Here is a 24,074-nt window from a genome sequence, read left to right as displayed (position 1 = left end):
TGTCACTGACTCTGTGACAGTCTGTCACTGTGTCTATGCCAGTATCTGGCACTCTCTCTGTGTCAGTGACTGTCACTGTGTCTATGGCAGTATCTGTGTGTCGGTGTCGGGTCACTGTTTGTTTCACTATGCCAGTGGTCTCTGTGTCAGTGTCGGTGTGTTATTCCCCTCCGCCACTCGCAGCGATTCGCCAGATTCCCTCATCCATTGGTTGGGTTCAGCCTGCGATCTGGAGAAAGCGAGGAACATGACGCATCCGCCGGAGTGGAGCCTGCGGATGGGTAGTCTGGGCAACAACAGGCAGCTGTATACCATAGCTTAGCCTGGACTCTGCAACCTGCTGCCGGCCCGGCTGACCGCCAAGATACAGCCGCAGCCTCTGACTTTCTTGGATTTTTTTTTGACACCCCTCCCCCCGTGAAACCGCTGCAGCAATCAGCAGCTCGCAGGCCCGGCGATCGGATCTGGAGGGCGGTGCAGGAACAGCAGAAAGGTGGCAACCCTATTATCAGCACTCAGTTCTCCACTCAGACACACACACACACACAGTGCTGGCAGGAAGTGTGTGCCGGAACCCAACTAACTTGTTGGCTTTCACCTGCAATTGGGAAAGAAGGAATCAGACCCCATAACCCTCTGAGGCAAGGATATGGGAGAGGTGGCCGACGGCTAACTCTTCAGCCAGGCTGACCCAAAAATGTTGCACTAGGTGGAGAGTCAGGAGCCTTTCTCAAGTCACCATGCTGCCTGGCGTCGGTGTGTTTGGCACCAGTTTGACGACCAGGGTCATCATCCCTCTGCTCCAGAGCCAAGGCTTCCCAGTGAAAGCTCTGTGGGGGAGGACGCCTGAAGAAGCGGAGGAACTGGCGAAGGAGATGGATGTCCCTTTCTATACTAACAGGATCGACGATGTCTTGCTGCACCAGGATGTCGATCTGGTCTGCATCAACCTGCCGCCTCCGCTGACTCGCCAGATCGCTGTCAAGACCCTAGGTAAGTTGGAGCAGATAGTTTTATTTTCCACCTTGTTGTTCCATTTAACGAGCTGGGCAGAGAGGGCGAGGCGAATCCGTGGTTGCTATCGTGCATTTCTCTATGGCTGTTCATTTATTTGTCTTAATCTGTTCCCTTACAGGATCGATTGGTGTAGGGGAGGGCATGTCTGTATCTGCCAGGTTGTTGTGGTAAATAATGAGTATATTTAAATATATTTAAGTAAATTAATTTGTCACCTACATCCCCAACACACACATACACGGATATATAGAACCCCAAGAACAATTCCTTGGTAAATTTAATGTAAAGTATTATTCTGTGCTGCTGTTTCCCTGGTTTCCAACCTGATCGTTCACTGCAGTGGCATATTAAACACAAGGTAATGGACAACTAGAAGAAAGATTATTGATTTTTACTTGATGACTGAGAAAGACCCCCAATAAGTCACAAGGGACGTGGCTCAACATGTTAACTAGTCCTTTCTCACGAGCTAAGTAAATAGAGAATGTGTCACAGCCAGTAGAAGTATGTATTAAATATTTGCCAGAATTGGCACTTAACTAGATAACTCACAGGTGACAAAGCCATAAATGAGTTATGATCCACCTTGTAAGGGTATATATCCACTGGCTGTGGCTGATTCTATTTCTACAGTAGAATACTTATATTAATTTATGTTTTGGCAACACCAGAAACTGCAGAGATAAGAAAATAGCTTCATAGTTCGCAGAAACGTACATGGTCTAGGAAGTGATGTGTCACTTCCTCCACATTATGTTCAGTATGTTTGTATGACCACTTCAAAACAGTATAGATCTGTTTATAGAAATCTATTTTAAATTATCACTTAAAAGAGCAAATAATGAGAGATTATTTTGCTGGGCCGTGACAAGAGCTATGCTAACATTTGCCTGTACATGTGCTTCTTTTTAGTCAGCCAGGAGTCTGGCATGTGTGGAAATGCATCTTCAGATCAAACCACTGAGATATAAATAGATTTTCAGTTTGCCAACTTCCTGTATCAACCTGAATACAGAAAGTGTTGACGTGTGGGCAAAAACAAAAGTTTAGGGTCACCAAGTGTGCACAGAGGCACTTCTGAAGCATAATGATAACCACACATCTTATCACTGTAAAGTATTAGTAAACTTACTGCTACTTGACCAGTTAGGACCATTCTGACTGTCAAGGCTTTGACGTGTCGTTGGAACCGACTGGAAAGAATCCTTAAGTTTCCTCACTCCAGGCCCCATTAATGAGCCAAGCAGGCTGATGAATCACCAACAGCAAATAGAAGAACTACAGACATCTTCTATTGGATTACTGAGTCTGCCATAGAGGATCAACTTGCATGTCATCCTGGAGCCATCTTGACTCCAAAGTGTTCCAGCTTATATTCGTCAAGGAGGATTGTACCTCCATATATGCAGAGTGAGATCATTAACTGAAATTTTGAAAGATTAATTCAAGACATGCAGATATAAGGCTCACAAATGTTCTGTTTCTAAAAAATTGACCATTAAATCACAAAGGAACAGTTTTCATCATATGTGCTGAATGGTTCTAAACTTGAGCAGAAAAAGGAATATAAGGTGCTCTGACTACAATGCATTATTGCTGAAAAGAGAGACATGTTGCTGAAGCTTTTCATCTTGTACTCATCAGGACAAATGCAAGAATACCAAATTTCAATCAATTTATACTACAGGAGAAAAGCATGCTGATTGTTGGCAAATCAACTGATTTTCCAAGGTATTGCCATGGAGAAAGCAATAGGGAACTGTAGGCTCCCCAAGCTCCTGGAAATTCAAAAAAGGTGCAAGGCTTGAACATATTCCTTTTGTTTGCAGAGAATGGGTCCCTGCGAATGAATGTATGCTGCTTCCACCAAGTGTAAATGAGCCACATTATGAGCACAACTGATTATCTTATATTGGTTGCTAGTGTAGCTATTAGCGCACTCAGGATCATTCAGCAAGTGCTGCCCAATCACAGAATCACATCTAACATAGATGTTTTATTTTGGGTTTTGCAAGCGTGGGCTGGTTGAGTACGGTTTGTACTCTGCATGTTACGAACAACCAAAGGGACATGTGGTTGATTCAATGACAGTCATTGGGGTGTACGGCCTATGTACCTGGTATCACACTGGCACTGAAATTCATACACAATGTTGTTCAATTGTGTGGAAGGCAGAATGTCTTTTTGGACTGACTGGGGTCGCTTGATTTACATGGGGCTTTTGGCAGTGGCCCCATATTTGGTGGGGGTCGACAGGCAAACATTCCTAAACATTTGTGTTAATCTGCTCCTGTTTTAGATTTTGGATTTCTCCAGCTTTGCCCCCATGGTTTATTGCATCATCCATGTCTTTCAAATATACAGCGGTCATGAATGTATTCACAGAGATAAAAGGGTAGATCTTCTGAAGGTACTTGCTGCCAGTGCAGGCAAGAATTGTATGAACATGGGTTGGGAAATTGGGTGCGTAAAATTATGGATTGCTTCATTCCTGATTCTTCCCTCTGTGATTTGCCAGCATAAGAAAATTGTCAGTCCCAATGCCCATTGCATTAAAAGTCCTTTATTCAGGTGCAAATTAAAAGTAAATCGTCTAGTGCAGCTGTTTCTTAGGTTTCTCACTAGGAATGTGCAAGATGTCTGCACTGCCAAAACAGACACTGTCAAGAAGACATGTTCTGGATTTGTAAAACTGAATTTTTAAAGGCAATTGGCCAGTATTTGCTATGGAATTTTCAATAATCGTAGTTCGAATTTTAGATTTGTTTTTCTGAATTTTTTCTTTGTATTTATGTTTCTGGTTTGGGTTTGGCTTGCTGGGCAAACTTTTGCAATGAAAAACCAGCAGCACACCAAGGTGGCTCTTCATTTTTAGCATGTGGCATATTTCATTAGAATCATAGAATTATAGAATGGTTACAGCACAAAAGGATGTCATTCTGTCCATCATGTCCATGCTGACTCTCTGCAAGAGCAACTCATCTAGTCCCACTCCCCCACCTTTTCCCCTTATCCCAGCAACTTTTTGTATTCAGATAATTATCCAGTAACCTTTTGAAAGCCATGATTGAATTGGTCTCCACGCTCTCTTTTAACCACTTGCTGAGTAAAAATGTTTTTCCTTACATCATCTTTAGTTCTTTTGCCAATCACCTTAAATCAGTGTCCTCTGGTTCTCAATCTTTCTGCCAATGGAAACAGCATTTTCCTATCTACTCAGTCTAGACTGCTTATGATTTTAAATGCCTCCATTAAATCTCGTCTCAACCTTCTCTAAGGAGAGCAGACCCATCTTCTGCATCTGGGGAAGATGGTGACGTAGTAGTACTGTCACTGGACTAGTAATCCTGAGGCCCGGCTAATGCTCTGGGGACATAGCTGTAGGGTGTTGGATACTGTTTGGTAAGTCTTCACTGTCCTAAATAGGTTAACTGTATGTATTTATTAACCACATGAATTATGTACATATATACAATAAGGGTTCAAGCTAGGAGCTGGCCATGCTTGCTTGTGCACACAGCTCTGGGCGGTACTGTACTCAGTGCTACGTTAACCTTATATGTGCCAGACCCTTATACTCAAGACATGGGTTCAAACCCCACCATGGAATCTGGTGGAATTTAAATTAAATTAATAAATCTGGCATAAAAATCTAGTCTCGGTAAAGGTGACCATGACAACTATCATTGATTGTAGTAAAACCCCATCTGGTTCACTAATGTCCTTTAAGGAAGGAAATCTGCCATCTTTACCTGGTCTGGCCTACATGTGACTCCTGACCCACAGCAATGTGGTTGACTCTTAACTGCCCTCAGTTAAAGGACAATGAGAGATGGGGCAACAAGTGCTGACCTTACCAGCAATGCCACACCTCATGAAAGAATAAAGGAATCTATCCATAAAACTGAAGTCCCTCAAGTCCAGAACCATTCTCGTAAATTTTTCTGCACCCTCTCCAATGCCTTCACATCCTTCTTAAAGTGCAGTGCCCAGAATTGAGCACAATACTCCTGTTGAAGCTGAACTATAGTTTTATAAAGATTCACCATAACCTTCATGTTTTTGTAATCTATGCCTCTATTTATAAAGCCCAGGATCTCATATACCTTATTAACAGATTTCTCAACCAGTCCTGCCACCTTCAATGAATGGTGCACCTATAAACCCAGGTCCCTCTGTCCCGCACCCCTTTTAGAATCATATCCATTTTACATTGCTTCTTCTTATTCTTACTGTCCAAATACCAAGGGAAAAATTTCACCCATATTGGGTGGGCTCGGTGGGGCTGGATGGGGGTGGTCGGGAAGTCGACTGCTGCCTGTGATCGGGGCCGAAAAGCAATTTCACGCTGGCGGGCCAATTAAGGCCTGCCCAGCATGAAATGCGAGTGGCCTGAGTAGGCGGGGAGGGGGAGGGTAGGGGAGTGCAAGCCAGGCGAGCACAATCTTCGCGCATGCACGTGAGTGCATGCTTCATAATCTCCCAGAGGTACAGGACGCTGTCACATGAGCAGGGACATATTATTAATTAAGTTTAAAATTATAATTTTATTTTTAATTGCTTTAGGAAACCTCATCCCACCCGTGGATGAGGTTTCCTAAAAAGTGCAAAGGCTGCTTGGCCTTTTTGCCTGTCCTGTCAACGGTTAGATGGGCAGCAAAAAATTCAAGTTAATTGATCATTTAAAGGCCTTTTAATTGTCGGCGGGTGCGCTGCCGACTTCGGGGCATGCCTGCTTAACGAAATATCGCATGACTGTGTGTTGACTTTGGGTCGCTCGCCCAGCATCAACACGCGTTATTTTATGCTCAAGCGGGTTGGGTGCGCGCCTGCCCACCGAGCTAAAAATTTTAACCCAAATCACTGCACACTTCTCTGTCACACGTCCGCCTATTCCACCAACCTGTCTAGGTCCTCTTGAAGTCAACCACTATCTCCTTCACAATTCACAGTACTTCCAAGTTTTATGTTATCTGCAAATTTTTATAATTGTGCCCTGAACCAAGTCAAGATCATTAATATAGATCAAAAAAAGCAAAGGTGTTAATACCGACCCTGAGGGAACCCCACTATATACCTTCCTCCAGTCCAAAAAACATACATTCACCACTACTCTGTTTCCTGTCACTCAGTCAACTTTGTATCCATGCTGTCAATGTCCCTTAGACTAAATAAACCACATTACTCTGATCAACCCTTTCTGTTAACTCATCAAAAAATTCAATCAAGTAAGTTAAACATGGTTTGCCTTTAATTAAGTTGTCCAAGTGACTGTTCATTTTGTCCTGTATTATCGTTTCTAAAAGCTTTCCCATCAATGGCGTTAAATGACTGGTCTACTGGGATTATCCTTTATACCCTTTCTTAAACAAGGGTATAATATTTGCAATTTTCCAGTTTTCAGGCACCACCCCTGTATCTAAGGAGGTTTGGAAGGTTATGGCCAGTGCTTCCAAAATTTCCACATTACTTCACTCAGTATCCTCAGATGGATCTGATCCAGTCTTGTTGACTTATCAATCAGCATTTCTAACGCCTCCTCCTTAAGAATCTTTAGCCCATCCAGTGTCTCAACTAAGTTTGCATGCTGCCTGTCTCAACGGGACCGGGTAGGGTGTTATCATATATCATTTAATGTATCAGTCATGCTGTTTTAATGTATCAGTCATGTTATCAGTCATAATTATTGTCAAGCAATCTCTCTAACCTTCTCAAGTGTGGAGTCTCATTTCTTCAGAATTTAATTAGTGTTGGAGATTTTAAAAAATTAGGAAGATATTTTTATTAAATAATTTAAATAATTTGGTTTAACTTTTTCTGTCTGCCTCTTGTTAGGAAATAGAGATAATTTAAGTAAGTTGTATCTGTATTTGTGTGTGCTAGGAATGAATTTTAGCTTTAATGTCTAAGTTTGATTTGTACTTCTGTATTTGTGGGTTAAAAGGATGAAACCTGAGTTTTAGTTTCACTTTAAAAGATGCCTGCCTTTGTAATGAGGTTTTACGACTCTCGGAGGTAGAAAAAAACTGTGGTGTTGCCTAACAACAGGAGGCCCACACAGGGACAGGGAAAAGCAAAACAGCAGTTTTTTTTAGTTCAGTTGAAGCCAGGATTCCAGAAAGACTGAACACAGCAGAGAGAACTGCAGAAAGAGCAGATTTCCCATAAAAACTAAAGGAGAAGGTCCCAGAACCAGGGAGCAGGTCCTAAAGGAAGAAAGAAAATCCCAAGAAGACCTTCTAGTCAAAGGAAGGACAGGAATCTGGAAAAGGTCCTCTTGAGTGAGGTTAAAAGTAAAGGCCCGAGAGAAAGGCTCTAAGCTTAAAGGGAGAAGCTGCAAGATGCAGATTTAAAGCAATATAGGCTTGTGAGAAGCCAGAAGATCCAAGGAGACAGCTGAAGGTCTGTAGCTCTTTTTACTATGAGCATGTGAAGCAGTGGTACACTTTTGCATGGCTGAGCATTTGAGAGAGAGTGCATAGGTTACACGGATAAGGCAGGGGAGTGCGGCTAGGTGGAATGCTCCTTCAGAGAGCCAGTGCAGACTCAATAGGCTGAGTGGCTTCCTTCTGCACTGTAAAGATACTGTGATGGAAGCTTGAGTGCGCATGGTGATCCAGGGGAGAGGGACATCGAAAGGAGAGTTCAAAACCCTGGATGTGGATCCTTGTGGAAAGTGTGTGAGAGAATGCATTGTTTGGGAGAAGATTCCAATGCGAGTTCTTCAAAAGTGGAGATTGGAAGCCCCGTGTAAAAGGCAGAGTTCAGTGAGACCAGTTGGCTCACGGTGTGACAAGCGTCTGGGGGGAGTTGAGGAGAGACCCATAGCATCTGTTTGGGGTTGGATCTGTCACGTGGTTTCACAATGTGGTGTGTCTGACCACAGGTCACCTATTGGTTTACATGGACTGTGTACTTACTGTGAACCTTTAGAGTGTAAAATAGCTTTTGTAACTTGTGTTATCCTTACAAATCTGTATATATCTGTAAAGGTATAGTTGTGGGTGAAGGAGTATTGTAATGTAGTTCATCTTTTCTTGTTTAATAAATGTTTTATTCTTTTGTTAAAAGCTCATCAGCTAATTCCTGTGACTGTTCAGTAGCCAGTCTCCACATATCTAAGCAAAAAAAAAACGTATAAAAGTTAGGATCCATCAAGCCAGGTTCCACCCTCATGCCAGAATTTTACGTCTTGCAGATGGGTGCCACCCAACCTGAACAGATGTGAAATAGCATGAAATGATGTCAGGCAAGTGTCCCGATGTCATCCCGCACGCGAGCAATCTTCAGGTTGGCGGGTGCGTGGAGTGTCAAAGCTGCGCCCGCCAACAATTAAAGGGTCACTTAAGACCATTAAAAAGGCAATTAATCCAAATTTTACGTTGCCCATGTGATTTCACGCTCATCGCATGAGCAAAACAGGCAGGTGGATAGTCCACTTTTAACAAAACCTCATCCAGGGGCAGGATAAAAAGGGTCTGCAGCATTGCCATTGTCAGTAATGAGGAGTTTAGGAGACAGTTTGCTGCTGGTTGCTTATTTGAACTTGACAGCTTCATCTCTGTTCTGAGTCTCAGAGGCTCAGAGGCTTCATTTCAGGATTGATTGGTGTCTCCAAGGCCCTCGGAGTATTTTGACCATATTGACCCTTCCAGGCACCAGACAGCCTTCTGTTGCCCTGGTAAAGGGGATTGTGCTCTCCACTAGTGGCACCTTCTCTGAGGAGGAAGAGAGGGGCAGAAAGGACAGGAAGCCAGGGGAGCTTCCAGGGGAGGGACCTGTGGGAGGAGAGACGCAGGCACAAGGGGTGCAGGGCCAGCAGGTAGTCCAAGGTGGAAAGAGCTGCAGAAGATGCCACTATCCTGCTGTCTGGGTTTATTGGCAGCAATGCAGCTACCTCAATATGTCCGAGGTGCAATGCCGAAGGAGGCTCCGCCTCTCCAGGGAGACTGTGACCTCCATTTGTCAGATGATTGGGCCTGAGAGGATCTTTATGGAGTGTCCCAAACATCTGTCCACAGTTGCGTCAAGCTGGTGACTGATGCTTTTTTCCAGCGTGCAATAGCATTTATTCATTTCCGTACGGCCGAGGTCAGCCAGGCTGAGCGAGCCAGAGGGTTTGCAGCAATTGCTGGGTTCCCCCGCATCCAGGGTGTAATTGACTGCACTCATGTATGGCCAACGGGTCAGCCGGCTGCCTTTGTCAATAGGAAGGGCTTCCACTCAATGAATTTCCAGATAGTTTGTGACTACAAGACACAGATTCTGCAAGTCTGTGTAAGGTACCCTGGCAACTCCCATGACGCTTACAACCTCAGACACTCACAGGTGCCAAGTCTGTTCAGTGTTCCAGCTCGACTGGATGGATGGCTGCTGGGTGACAAGGGCTATCCGTTGAAAAGGTGGCTTATGATGCCTCTCTGCCACCTAAGAACAAAGACAAAGTAGTGTTATAACAGGAGTCATGCCTTCACAAGGGCGATGATAGAGAGGACCATAGATTCTGAAGATGCGCTTCCAACGCCTGGATCCTTCAGGGGGATCACTACAATACCCCCCGAGCGGGTGTCACTAATAGTGGTTGCATGCTGCGCTCTCCACAATCTGGCTCTGGCAAGGGGGGACCGAGTGGAGGAAGAGGATCTTGAGCGAGCTCCACAGGCAACAAAGGATGAACCCAGTGGTGAGTCAGAAGAGGAGCCCAGTGTGGAGAACGGTGAGGATGTGGAGGTAGGCCTCTGGATCCTTCTGGCACAAAAGACGAGTTGAGGCCTGGGGCAGATCAGCCATGATCTTATTGAATGGCGAGGCAGGCTTGAGGGGCCTGTGTTTTTTAAAAGAAATACAGGCAAAGGCACTGAGCAAAAGATGGCTGATAATGTACAGTGACCACGTTCTGGAAAATACCTATGTGGATTATGGTTGACTGACTGGTCCAGAGAGGACATGGAATGTCGTACCTGAAAGATGTCATGGCCTTCTTCAAGCAGAGACACTTGAAAGGGAGATAGGAAAGACGCAAAGGACTGAACTTTAATCTCCTGTGGTTGTGGAGACAAAAGGCTGATTTGCATGTCTCAGCAGTCATTCAAGAATCCATCCCCTGTTGCCCCTGTTGATTGATATCTCTGCATAAATACTTCTGAGAAGAATGCAAAACATGACTATTTCCCCTTCCAGGAATACACAAGAAAAATGGGTTAAAAAGCTGGCTGCAGAGCAGTGTTTGTAAGTGATAGCAGCAAGAAGAAAACCCAGTCACCCCTGCAGTTTGCAGGCAAAGTCTCTCTCTCGCTCTCTCTCTCTCTGTTGCTGGAGGCAAGGCTCAGCAGAAGCCACAGTTAAAAGGAAAAGGGCAGCCTCTTCAGCTACTCTGCAGAACCAAGTGTCTCCAACTGACTGCGAATCTGCCAAAGTCAGCTCTACCTGAATCACCCAATTTAACAGCCGCAACATACCGCCATCTATGCCTCACAGACAAGTCAAGGACTGATTTGTATTTTTTTTAACTGATATTTGGACACAACTTCTCATTTCTGATCTGTGCATATGTGTGATGCGTTTTTATTATTTTTCTCGGGTTCTAGTAGCTTGATTCTTGGTAAGCAAGGGGGTGATATGTTATTGGCAGTAGGTGGGATACAGATTTCAGGTTACTATCAGATCAGCCATGATCTTATTAAATGGCGGAGCAAGCTCGAGGGGCTGAATGGCCTACTCCTGCTCCCTGTTCGTATATTTGTAGCTCCTGTGTCTGAAAATGGGCTTGATTCAATTTCTCTCCCAGAAAATACAACATCAGAAAAGAAGGAACAGGCTAGGGCTCTTTTTGCCAGAAAAAAGGAAAGCTGAGAGTTGACCTGTTAAAGGGGTTTGATGATGTAGGTGCAAAGAAGGTGCTTCAACTTGTGAGGCAGTCCAAAACTAGGGGTCATAAATATAAGATAGTCACTAATAAATCAACTGAGGAATTCAGGAGAACGGTCTTTACCCAGAATTGTGAGAAGTTGGAACTCACTAGAATGATTATAGCAGAGAAGGACTTGGTTCATCCATCCCATGCCGGCTCTTTGCAAAAGCAATCCAGCTGGACCCACAATTCTGCCCTTTCCCTTAGCCCGGCAATTCTTCCCTTCCTTATACTTATCTAATTCTCTTTTGAAAGCCTGGATTGAATGAATCTGTCTCCATCGCCCTTTAGGCAGTGGAATTCAGATCAGAACCTCCTGCTGCATAAAAAGTTTTCCTCAGGTTGCCTTTGTTTTTTTGTTGCCAATCAACTTAAACCAGTGTCCTCTGGTTCTTGACCCTTCCACCAATGGGAACAGTTTCCCTCATGATGACCCCTCATGATTTTGAACACCTCTATCTAACCTTCTCTCAACTTTCTCTGCTCCGAGGAGAACAACTCCAGTCCAATCTATTCATGTAACTAAAGTTTCTCAATCTTGGAACCATCTTCGTAAATCTCTCCTGCAGCCTCTCTGAGACCTTCATTTCCTTCCTAACATGTAGTGTCCAGAATTAGGCACAACATTCCAACTGTGGGCTGAACCAGTGTTTTATAGAGTTTCATCATTGTTTTATTCCATGAAACCTGGCAGTGAAGGATATAACTGGAGCCAATCTTTACACACTTTTATAAGCTTTATTTACAGAGATACACATTGTAGACACATACCTCTTAGCCCAACCACCACAGTTTCAATCTGTCTCTGATTATAGGAGCACAAGTGAAACACAGTTAATGCCCATCCCTATGTACAATTAAAGAAAATTAATATACAGTTAATAAAGTCCCTTCAAATAAAAATTATGCATTAAATATTCAACCAAAATTTCAAAACAAATCAAATCAAGAAATTTCATATTCTGTGCAGGGCATTACATTGCGAGATGCTCCTCCATTAGTACCCCAGCTAATTTCTTCATTAATCCATTTCTAGGGTAAAACAATCTGACAGTCGATGACTTTCATCTACCCATTTAATTTTAAAGATTTCCTTTCTCGCTAATATTTCCATCAAGTCAGCAAGGTCAATCTCTAACCTTTTGATGCTCACATATTTCTTAGAGTGTACTTTATCCCACTAGGAACAATTATCGCATAACATTCAATGAGTATGCTATCTCCTGTACACCCATTGTACAGAATCTCACTTCAAATATTCAATAAATAGAATCCCATATCCACTGCCTCCACAAGAGCCAGTGTTTCGGCAGCCAGAGCACCTTTAACAATTATTTTTATTTTCTTAGCTTCCCAAGCTAAAGGACAACATTTTCCATTCTCATCCATTAGAAATATTATGAAACCAGCTACACTAGAATACCCATCAGGAAGATTAGCATGTGAAAATCACGAAAAATAAGTGGTTTCATGTTCTTTGAGTCATCTAAGAATGGGAACCTAAGTATGCATTTCTCCAAGTTTAATTTTCTTAATGTTTTATTTGCCCTTAAAACATTCTCTACTTTAGGATTTTTCATTGCAGTACTTAACTCCATCACATCAAAACTAGCATCTGGCTTAGTCTGAGTGCACAACCAGTTCATCTGACCAATCAGGCTTTCCAATTGCTCTGTCTCTCCTTTAGACATAACATAATCTTTCTGTAACGGCCTAGCACAATTAACCAGGATGAGAGTGACACTTTCTAAATAAGATTTAAAGTTACTCCAGAACTACTTTGCTTAATTTCTAAACCAATATATTTAAAAGCCCCACAAGCCCGACTCCAAATTTTAAATTCTACTCTAAACACATTTCTCAAATTCCACAGTATCATCTTTCAAGAAATCATGAACATGCATCATGAAGATTGTTGAAAGTTTTCGTTTATAGTGCTAATAAAATATTGTGAGATCTGCTTTTAGTTGAACACAAGATATGTTCAGCAAAACAGATCTCAGCAAAAACTACATACTCTGGACGCATCATTCAGGCCATAGGCACATTTGTTTACTTTTCCATAATTTTCTTTCTGCACCTACTGCCTCTTTGGGGAAAAGTATCGCCTATCAAAAATGTGGCTTTTATGTTGATTGTCCTACACTTCCATGAATATGTGGCCAACAGGGCTAAAAAGATTTTTAAGATTATTTTTCCAGCTGTGGGAGGATGGACTTTATAATGTCTGTATCACCCAGTTAATCTACAAAACACCTAGCAACTAGTCTCACTTTAGCTTATTTGTCCCATTTGCATTGACTTTTCTGGTTTGAACGTGGGAAGGGGTGGTGTGTCTACAAGTGCGCAGCATGCAGCTTGGAGGGTGGGACGCAAGGACCCTGACAAAGGCTCAGCATTCCCGGAGACCTAGCACTTCAAAATGTGAATGTGCTCCAGGTTCATTGGTCAGGAGTTATAGGAGGCGGTTCAGCCTGTGAGCAGAGGGGAGATGTTGAGCCGAATGAAAGTGATGGGGCACATAGACCATCTGGTTGACAGATCTCGATTAGAACGAGACCCAGGAATGCCCACCGATTAGCAACTCTCAATGGTCCAGGACTCAACCAGGAGTCATGTGTACTGTAAAGATCTCCAACAGTTAAAGGTCATTGGGTAAAACGTCATGGCCAGATAAATACACACAGTCAGTGATGAAATTGGTCAATGGACTTAGTCTCACTGAGCATCTAATGGGCAGGTTTATGATGCAGTTTGGGTAATTGATCATTTGTGGAGCACAGCTAATGAATACCTACCTTTAGCTTTGGCTGAGCCACATGTACCAACCTGGAAACCATAGGTTAATTAAGACTATATAGATTAATGGATAATGGATGGGAGAATAGATTATGTGTGCTCCTTTTCACTGTTTGGTGAGAAAAATCAATTTTTTAAGGTTTTTAATGTTCTAAGGCCAGACTTTCAAGATGTGTGCATTCTCCTTGCTCTCCTGAAAGTGTAAGCTCCTGTGTCAGGAAAGCAGAACTAATAGTTCAGGTGTGGGATGTGTGAGTAACGGTAGAATACTCTTTTTTGCCTTGTATTTTTTTTCGGTAGCTAACTTAAACCTTATGATAAGTGATCACTGTCCTCAAATGTTCCCCTTCTGATCCTTGATCCGTTTGACCAGCCTCATTCACCAGAACCAGATGCAACAGTGCCTCCTTCCTCATTGGGCCAGAGACATACTGATCAAGAAAGTTTTCCTCAACGCACTTCAGAAATCCATCCTGCTCTCTGCCTTTGGCCTAATACTATCCTAGTCCATATTAGGATAATTGAAGTTCCCCATTATCAACGCAATTCTTGCAGCTCTCTAATAATTTCCCTTCAAATTTGCTCCATTTTGTCCTTCCTACTAGTTGGTGGTCTGTAGAATACACCTGGTAATGTAATGGCACCTCTATTATTTCTTAACTCTAATCAAATAAATTCTGTCCTTGACTCCTCTTGGATATCCATTCTCTCCAACTCCGTAATATTCTTCTTGATCAATACTGACATCCCTCCTCCTTTCTTTCCTTTCCCATCTTTTCTCAACACCCTGTATCCAGGAATATTTACAACCCAATCCTGTCCTCAAGCCAGATCTCCATTCTTGCTACAGCATCACATTCCCATGTGGTTCTTTGTTCTTGGCACTCACCAACCATATTTACCACACTTTGTGCATTTACATACATACAAACCTATCTTAGACAATCTTTTATTTTCTCTCAGTCTGATTCCACCAAATACTATATTATTTCTTACTCTACTGGTATCAATCCTTTGTGTATCTTGTTTCCTCTTTCTAACACTATGGCCTGGTACCTATACTCCTGTTGAATTAATTTAAACCCTGCTGCTGTGGAACCAATGACCCTTCTCCCGAGGTCATTGGTCTGGCTGTATTGAGGTACATCCATCTGGCAAGTACAGGTCCCACCTCCCCCTCACTTGGTCCATATGCCCCTCCTGCACCATCTGCTGTATCCTCCTATTTCTGTACTCACTGGTGCATGGCACAACGAGCAATTTGAGATTGCTACCCTAGGTCCCTAAAGTCTGCCTGCAGGACTTGTTCCTTTTTTCCCATGCCATTGGTACAGATATAGACCAGGATATCTGGCTGTTCACTCTGGGCCCCTCAGAATGTTTTGCAGCTTCTCAGCGACATCCTGGATCCTGGCACCAGGGACGCAACATACCATCCTGGAATCACATCATGGAAAAGTGCCTGTCTGTTCCCCTATCAATTCCTTTATCACTATTGTACAGCCGATCTGCCTGCTCACCCCTCACCTGTGGTGCCTTGGACATGGCTCAGTCCTTGTGAAGATGAAGTCCTGTCTTCACATTGAGGATACCCTCCATTGTGTTGTGTAGCACTAATACTGTGCTAAATGAGACACATTCAGAAGAGATCCAGCTGCTCAAAAATGGACATCCATGAGGTGTTGTGGGCCATCAGCAGCTGCAGAATTGTATTCAGTCACCATCTGTAACCTTGTGGTCTGGCATATCCCCACTCTACCATTGCCATCAAGCCAAAGATCAACCTTGGTTCAGTGAAGAGTACAGGAGGGCATGTGAGGAGCAGCACCAGACATACCTGAAAATGAGGTGTCAACCTGGTGAAGTTACAACACAGGACTACTTGCAGGTCAAACAATGAAAGCAGCATGTGATGGAGCTAAGTGATCCTACAACCAGTGGATCAGATCTAAGCTCTGTTGGTCACATCCAGTCATGAATGGTGGTAGACAATTAAACAAATAATATGGAGAGAAGGCTCCACAAATATCCCCATTCTCAATGATGGGGGAGTCCAGAACATGCATGCTAAAGGCAAGGCTGAAGCATTTGCAACAATTGCCAGGTGACAAGTGGTTGATCCACCTCGGCCTCCTCCTGAGGACCCCAACATCATAGATGCCGGTCTTCGGCCAATTCGATTCATTCCACATGATGTCAAGAAACGACTGAAGGTATTGGATACTGCAAAGGCTATGGAACCTGACAATATTCCAGCAATAGTACTGAAGACTTGTGCTCCAGAACTAGCCACACCCTAGCCAAGCTGTTCCAGTACAGCTATAACACTGACATCTACCTGGCAATGAGGAAAATTGCCCAGGTATGTCCTGTCCACAAAAAGCAGGGCAAATCCAATACAGCCAATTACCGCCCCATCAGCCTTCTCTTGATCATCAGCAAAGTGATGGAAGGTGTTGTCAACAATGTTGTCAAGTGGCACTTACAGAGCAATAACCTGTTCACTGATGCTCAGTTTAGGTTCTGTCAGGGTCACTCAGCTCCCGACTTCATTACGGCTTTTGACCAAACATGGCCAAAAAAAGCTGAACTCCAGAGGTGAGGTGAGAGTGACTGCCCTTGGCATCAAGGCAGCATTTGACCGATGTGGCGTAAAGGAGCCTTGGCAAGATTGAAGTCAGTGGGAATCAGGAGGAAAACTCTCCCCTGGGGTTGGAGTCATACCTAGAATAAAGGAAGGTGATTGTGGTTGTTGGAGACCAGCCATCTCAGTCTCAGAACATTACTGCAGGAGTTCCTCAGGGTCCTAGGCCCAAACATCTTCAGCTGCATCATCAATCAACTTCATCCCATCACAAAGTCAGAAGTGGGATGTTCACTGATGATTGCACAATGTTCAGTACCATTCACAACTTCTCAGATACTGAAGCAGTCTGTGTCCATTTGCAGCAAGACCTGGACAGCAATCACACTTGGGCTGATAAGTGACAAGTAATATTTGCGCAACACAAGTACCAGGCAATGACCATCTCCAACAAGAGAGAATCTAACCATCTCCCCTTGACATACAATGGCATTACCATTGCTGAATCCCCCACTATCAACATCCTGGAGGTTACCATTGAATAGAAACTGAACTGAACCAGCCATATAAATAATATAACTGCAAGAGCAGGTCAGAGGTTGTGAATTCTGAGGTGAGTGTCTTGGCCATCTTTGCTATGAACGATCGTCGAGGGAGTGGAGAGGAAGATCCAGCAGTGAGTGGGAGAGGAAGGTCTAGGTTTGACTTGGAGAGGAAGGTGTACTGTGCGGGGTGGGGGGGGAAATGATGGTGTTGGGGAGGTGAGGTTGGGAGGGGAGGAATGATGGTGTCGGGGGGGTGAGGTTTGGAGTGGGGCGGAGGGAGTACAGGGGAGGATGGTGTAATGAAGGAGAATGCGGCACTGGGGAAGTAGGTGAAAGGGGGGAGGAAGGCTTAAGGGAAGGAGTTCAGAGGAGGGAAGGAGTTTGGAGGGGGGAAAGACTTTGGGTGGAGGAAGGAGTTTGGAGGGGGGCAGGACTTTGGGGGGAGGAAGGAGTCTGGGGGGAGGAAGGAATTCGGAGGGAGGAAGGGATCCGGGAAGGGGGAGGAAGTCTGGGGGGAGGAAGGAGTTTGGGGGGGGAGGAAGAAGTCTGAAGTAAGCGGGGGGCGGTGGGGGGGTGGGGGTGGGGGGGGTGGGGTGGAGGGGTGGCAGGGTTGTCCAGATAAACGTGCAAGGTAGTGGTCTGTGGAGTTGATGACTGCCTCCTAGGAAGCAAAATGAAGGTGGGCGTGGTAGAAGGGAATGGTGAGAATAAGACGGCAGAGTGAACCAGTAGGTTGGGAGGGTGAGGGTCCGACAGTAGTGATAGAAGGAACAGCGAGGGTGGTTAATGAGGCCTCGGAGGCAGACACGAACACTGTGGGTGGGAGAGAGGAGGTTGGGGAGGTCAGTGTGGATGGGGGTGGGATTCTGAGGAAGGTAGGTAATGTGCATGTTCACCTGGACATCCCGGAAAGAAACGGGTTCTGGCTGGTAGGTGACAGTGGGGATGTGCAAGATGATGCCGGGTGGTCAACAGTGATGGGGGCAAGGACATGGATGACAGGGTGAGAGGAAAGGATCGGGGAGCTAAAGACAAATTTCACCAGTACCATGCTTCTAAAATCGAAAGTGAGCGGAGCCTTGTGTTGGGTGGGAACAGATGCTGCATGGGAGTGTGATCAGTGGGTGGGCAGAGATGCAGGTCAGCTCAGATGGACAACTGAAAGAGAACCCCAGCAGGGAACATTGAAAATACTCAGGACATTGAAATGAGTGTGATGGAAGAAGGATTTGTGTGCTTGGGAGAGTGTTTGCTTGAGGCTCCAAAAGGCCCTGCCACCCACATACACACGCGCGCGCACGTAAACTTCCTCCTCCAGAATCACTCGTGGGCCGGCTGTGTGCAGCTGAACTGCTAGTGGCTGCTAATGGGGGTGGATGTAGGTGGCGGGGGGGGGGGGGGGGGGGGGGGGTGGTGGTGGGAGACTCACGAAGCCTGTAAATGAAGCTGAAAGACAACATTACACGTTATTTAGTGAAAATGAATATATTTTGAAATTATAAAGTGACAAAATGTGTTCACCCATGCAACCACTTGTGATCGGAAATTCTTAACTTTTCTAGGCTTACCACTCCTTCTAGGTGTTGCCCTGACATCCGCAGGAGGGGTGGAGACAGCCTGTGCAATGGTTGGCCCTGTTGCCTCTGATGACATCGGCATGTGTCTCTGGGGAGTCGAGACCTTGGGGGCCCTGGCTTGCTTTTGCTGTCCTCCCGTGGACAGCTGCTCCCTCTGCGGTGACAGAGGATGAGGCTGAGGGGGTCACAGGCAGAGGGAATCAGAGGGAGAGGACAGCCTCTGAGATTCCTGAGTGGATGACCCAGGGGTGTCCAGCTGATGCTCCTCCTCCCTTTGGGTACCCGAGGGTCCCGGCCTGACTCCTTGAGGGGAAGGAACACCCTGTTTCTCTCTCACGTTGCCACTGCAGGAACTCACCCATGGCTACCATGATGGAGTGCAGGTCTGCAAGCATCTCCACGTTGTGCAGGACCAGGGTCTCCATGACATCCACCATCCTTCCCATGGAGACCTCAATACATGTACAAATGGGCACCACTTCATCAGAGAGCAGGTGGATGCACTCCTCCGACTCACGTGCCACTCTGATGAGGGCTTCCAACAGCTCTACATGATGTTCCCCTGCCTTCTGCTGACTCTCCACAATGACTTGGAAGGCCGAGTCCAGAGGCTCGTCATCTGACTCGGACCTCACTGGTGCCTCTATCCCAGCAGTGCTCCAAGTGCTGGGTAGCTAGGCTGAACCTGCCGCCTCCTGCTGCGGACACATGTCCGTGCGTTGACCACCAGATTGTGAATCCGAACCTTCTCTAGATCTAGGTCCCACTAAGGTGTGTGTCTCTGCACTGGTGCAGGGTGTGGGTTTGTGTTGTGACGGGTCTTCCAGGCCGCTTATTTCTAGCTCTTCAATGGAGGAGGTGTCTTCTTGGCTGGAGGTAAGGACCTGGGTGAAGCTGAGTGACTGGCTGGCTGAGGGTGTTGGTCGCTTGGCAGAGTTCCCTGTGAATCAAAGTAGAAATAATTAGTGCATGGCAGCAGAGTCAAAAGCAGGAGAGAGAGCACTCACAGTTGCGTTGAGAGATGGATGATGTGGTGTTGGATCCTCACATGGGTGTTCACCGCCGACCTCACCATCACCGCAGGCATGCTCCACATCCTCAGCAGTCAACGAGATGGCACACTCCTCAAAATGAATGAGGGGTCTAATGTGGGCCACTCCACCCCATGTCTGGGACCTCTTCCTGCTGCTGTAAGCCAGCTTCTCCTGTATGAAAACAGATGGAGGGAGTGTGAGCAGGACACATGGCACTGTGTGGAATGTTTGTGTAGTGGATGGGATGAGGATGTGAGCTCAAGAAGATATGAGCCTGATGGAGATGTGAGGGTGTGTGTGAGAGTTAGTGGTGTTGTCCCTTGAGGTGTGAGATCCCTGTGAATGTGTGATGGGTTTGCGAGTGTGTGAGTTGAGAGTGATGAGAAGAGTGAGTTACTCTGGCGGAACGGATGAGACCATTCATCCTCTTTCTGCACTGGGTGACTGTCCTCTTTTGCAGGGCGTTGGCGCTGACCATCGCTGCCATCACCTCCCATGCAGGACTGGTGACCTTGCTTGCTGGCCTTTGCCCAGAGTGGGGGTAGCAGACATCACAGTGGGGCTGCACTGTGTCTAGTAGGCGCTCGAGGGAGGCATCGCTAAATCTGGGGGCAGCACGTTTCCTCCCTTTGGCAGTCATCAGTTCACAGCATCTTCCTATCACTTGAAGAGTGCTAGCTCTTTGCAGGGGTGCCCAGTTTACTAAAGGCCAGGGGTGATGGTGGGGCGTGCGAATGAGAGCATACCCTGCCAGTGATCCAACATATTTCCCGGGAATTCATGATTAATGAAGCAGGGTTGGGATGATACAGTGTGAAAAGCCGCTATTGCGGCCAGCGGGTAAAACATCCATTTTCCCGCCTGCTACCCACTTAGTGCAAATCTAGGATGATTCTGCCCACAATCTTGATACAACAAACTTAAGACGGGCAGAAGCATAGGCCTGAATTTTTCCCGTGTCAGGAGGGCTCGGCGGGTGCGGGCGGGGGTGGTCGTGGAGCCGCCCGCCGTCCGCGATCGGCTCCGCACTGCCATTTTACGCGGGCGGGCCAATTAAAGCCCTCCCAGCGTAATACATAATCGGTAGTGCCTGTGGTGGTGGGGGGAGGAGGGAGAGTCGGGTCCAGTCCTCTTTTGCGCATGCGCGCAAAAGAGAGCTTCAATCTCCCTAAGGCACAGAGCTTTGAAATAAATAAATAAATGGAATAAAAATTTAATGAAACATGTCCCCTCATGTGGCTGTGTCATATGAGATGTGACATGTTTTTATGTTTCAGAAAAAGTTTTCATTCAATTTGTAAAAGCTTTAGGAAACCTCATCGTGGATGATTAGGCATGGGGGTGTGCGATTCCATTCGGACCTTCATTTGCATCCCATTAGCGGAATGCAAATTGGTTTCACGCCGGCCTCTAGTGGGAATGGTGACTTACCAGAAGATCCCACCATCATTTTACACTGGTGTGAAACAGATTTTTGGACCTCCTGCCGCATTCTTCTCCCTCCCCCCACCGCCTACTATTAAACCCACCACAGGGTGGCCAGAAAATTCCGCCCCTGGATCCATGGCCATAAGGGGCCCAGGTGAATGATGTTTTAAATTTGTAAAAGATTTTTTTGTGGGCCAGAAGAAGCAGGAGTTCTCCTCTGAGGAGGTCTGACAAGGAATTCTTGGGCTTCCCTTTCTCTTCCTGCAATCGCATCAGATCCCCTCCTGTCACTCAACTTGCTGGAGGCTGTTGTCACAGGCTTTCTGTCATATAATTTTCTGCACCCGCCAATCAGTCATTGTTCCTACCATGATTTGAAAAATTAGAATATATCTAGGAATTAAAGTGGACCTATCCTCCCTCTCTGCAGCTATCCGAACTTCCAACTCATGCCTCTTCCACACCTCCCGACCCCACGCAGTCCTCAAGACCTGCAATAAGATCGGGGCTCTTCAGATCTCATGATGACCTGAATCCACTGCAATTCCACTGCAGGATGGCTGTTGGTCTCCCTGAGCCAATAAGTGTCCCATTGAATTAGTCCCCTTTTAATACTTGCTGGCTCGTATAAATTGAATGAGCTTGAAATCCACTGAAATCTCAAATAGCCTTTTCCAAAACCAGATAAAAATGATTGGAAGAGAGAAATCTCTTGGGAGTAAATGCCCCTTATTGTTCAAAACGGCCCACTTACAAATTATACTACAACTGCAACAGGTGAGTTATATTCCTTGTATAAGCAGGCTGGAGCTGTCATTGGTATTTTAAAGCGGCACTCATTTTCATTTGTTTTTTTCTTTAAAAAAAAGCTCATCAAGGTGAGGAGTGTTAGTGTTGGGGACTGGAACTCTTCCTATCTCAGGTAGCTAGTGTTACCTTCAAGTAATCATAGATCAGGTATAGATAGCTAGTTTCAGAGGAAAGCTGTGCACCAATAATGTATCACAGTTTCATTCATTGCCACCAATGTGGCAATTTTCCTAATACACCAAGCATCCTTCAGCCCATCTGAATTTCATTGCCAATAAATGTAGAATTAGGAACAGTTTTGTGTTGTAGGCTAATGCCCTCCAAGAACTAGATTGGGACAGTTTAAACTCAGTAAGCATGGGAGCCTTCACGCTATTAGTGTGATCTGAATTTGTACCTTGGCCCCAAAGATGATAGAGTGTCTAACACACTATAAAAATAATTCATAGGCTGATAATTTGAATATGTAAAGATGTTATCTGTATTCAACAATGGAGCAGTTATTCCTTCATGCCGGAGATTAATAATAATTCCAATACATTTCCAATGAAGGGAATTATTAAAAACAGAGTCAAACTTGGATTAGACTCTTGAGTTAATTTCCCAAATAGTCTTCTCGTTGAACTGATGATTGGGTGCTACAGTGGTCAAAGCCAGATTTAATTTCAACCTATCCTACATGCAACTGATTTCAGATTTCCTGTCACACAGGTCCAAGCTGATAAATGGGGCAGGATTTTACTATGGGCTTCGGGACGCCAATGTTGGGTTCAAATGGGGGTCTTGAGCCTGCACTTGCTGGCAATGGGACCGGCTCAGGAATCTTCCTAGAGGAGGCCTCCTAATTAGCTGCCTTTACACTCAACATCCAATTAAGGATGGCAGGCAAGATGTAGATGTTGTCAGCCCAATCGGAGAGTGTTTGCTACCGCTCAGAGTGATCTGCAAACAGAGTTCTTTGTGAACTGAGTCGGGAATTTGGTGCAAGTCGGATCTCTCTGGTAAGTATTTCTGAAGCTATAAATTAAATTAACAGTTAGAATTTGCCTTAGAACTTTAAAAGTTCAAAAGAAACTGCAAGCTAGTTAAAATACCTAGCTAACGGAAACTGTCTGGCAATGACAGTCAACTGAAAGTGGTTGCCTTAATAAGTATAATTACTTAACAGTTGTAATTTGGGTGTGAGTCATAAACTCTATATAATTAGACAGTGTTTGCTAATGCACAGAGTGTGGATCACAAAGTGAACCTGGAACTGAGTGCTTTGTAAACCGAGTGCTAAGTCAGGAATTTGGCACGGGGCGGGGGGAAGGAAGTGCTGCCTTTTATTCTATCTGCTATACCTCTAGTAGCTGATGAGTGTTCTTTTGTCTCCAAACTAGGAGACTATAACTTGCTGTTACTTTACTAAATTAGTAACTAGTTAACTAAAACAAATAAATAAATAAGGTTAATTAGACATGGTGGTGGCAGGTGGTGTGCCGTTATTATAACATGTGGGAGTTTGTGAAATGCATTGAAATACCAGACAACCATATCTGTGGTGTCTGCAGTATTTGTAACTTTGGTTCAGAGTTGTTGAACTGCAGTCTGGACTGCAGACATTGTGGGGCAACAGAGTAGGGAAGAGTTACCCGGACACTTTGTTCCAGGAAGCAGTTACACCTCTTAGGTTAAGGTACAGGAAGTTGCAACTGCAAGTCAGGCAGCAATGGGGATTCAGCGTGTAGTGATAGAGAAGCCCCAGTTCTTGTGAGGAAATACTCTTCACTTGTCTGGATGAGTGCAGCCCCAACAACTTTCAAGAAGCTCAACACCAACCAGGACAAACCAGCCAGCTTAATCATCACCACTTAAACATTCACTGTCCCCACCACTGATGCACAGTGGAAGCAGTGTGTATCATCTACAAGATGCATTGCAGCAACTCATCAAGTGTCCTTTAACAGCATCTTTCACACCTGTGATCTCTATCCAGTAGCAGCATGGGAACACCAACACCTACAAGTTTCCCTCCAAGCCACACACCAGCCTGACTTGGAACTATATCGCTGTTCCTTCATTGTTATTGGAGATCAAAATTCTGGAACTCTGGTCCTAACAGCACTGTGGGTGTACCTGCTCAAGATGGATTAAGTGGTTCAAGAAGCCAGCTCACCATCACCTTCTCAAGAGCAGTTAGAGATGGGGAACAAACGCTGGCCTAGCCAGCGATGCCCACATCCCATGAAAGAATGAAAAAATAGGCACAGCAGAGCGGATGAGCAAACTGACCATGGCACCATGATCAAGGGGTGTTGGGGTCGGGGGGGTTGGTGGGGAAGTGAAAAGGAATGTGGTAGTAGGAAGGGACAGTACAGTCAGGGAAGA

At 45.2% G+C, this 24,074-nt stretch overlaps 1 protein-coding gene across 2 annotated transcripts in view; it reads left to right on the top strand.

The window, feature by feature from the left end:
• Window positions 1-317: 317 nt before the first annotated feature.
• Window positions 318-24,074, top strand: part of LOC144678994 (glucose-fructose oxidoreductase domain-containing protein 1) — a 166,938-nt gene continuing 143,181 nt past the window's right edge. The window contains exon 1 of one of the 2 annotated variants that reach the window (XM_078539178.1): window positions 318-993. In XM_078539178.1, the coding sequence (XP_078395304.1) occupies window positions 741-993 (253 nt within the window). In that variant the 5' untranslated portion in view covers window positions 318-740. The remainder of the gene's footprint in view (window positions 994-24,074) is intronic. The other variant, XM_078539177.1, reaches the window with a different exon arrangement.

Source organism: Cetorhinus maximus, chromosome 3 (assembly GCF_964194155.1).
Source record: "Cetorhinus maximus chromosome 3, sCetMax3.hap1.1, whole genome shotgun sequence".
Classification (NCBI taxonomy): Eukaryota; Metazoa; Chordata; class Chondrichthyes; order Lamniformes; family Cetorhinidae; genus Cetorhinus; species Cetorhinus maximus.
This window is presented reverse-complemented; position numbering and strand designations above follow the sequence as displayed.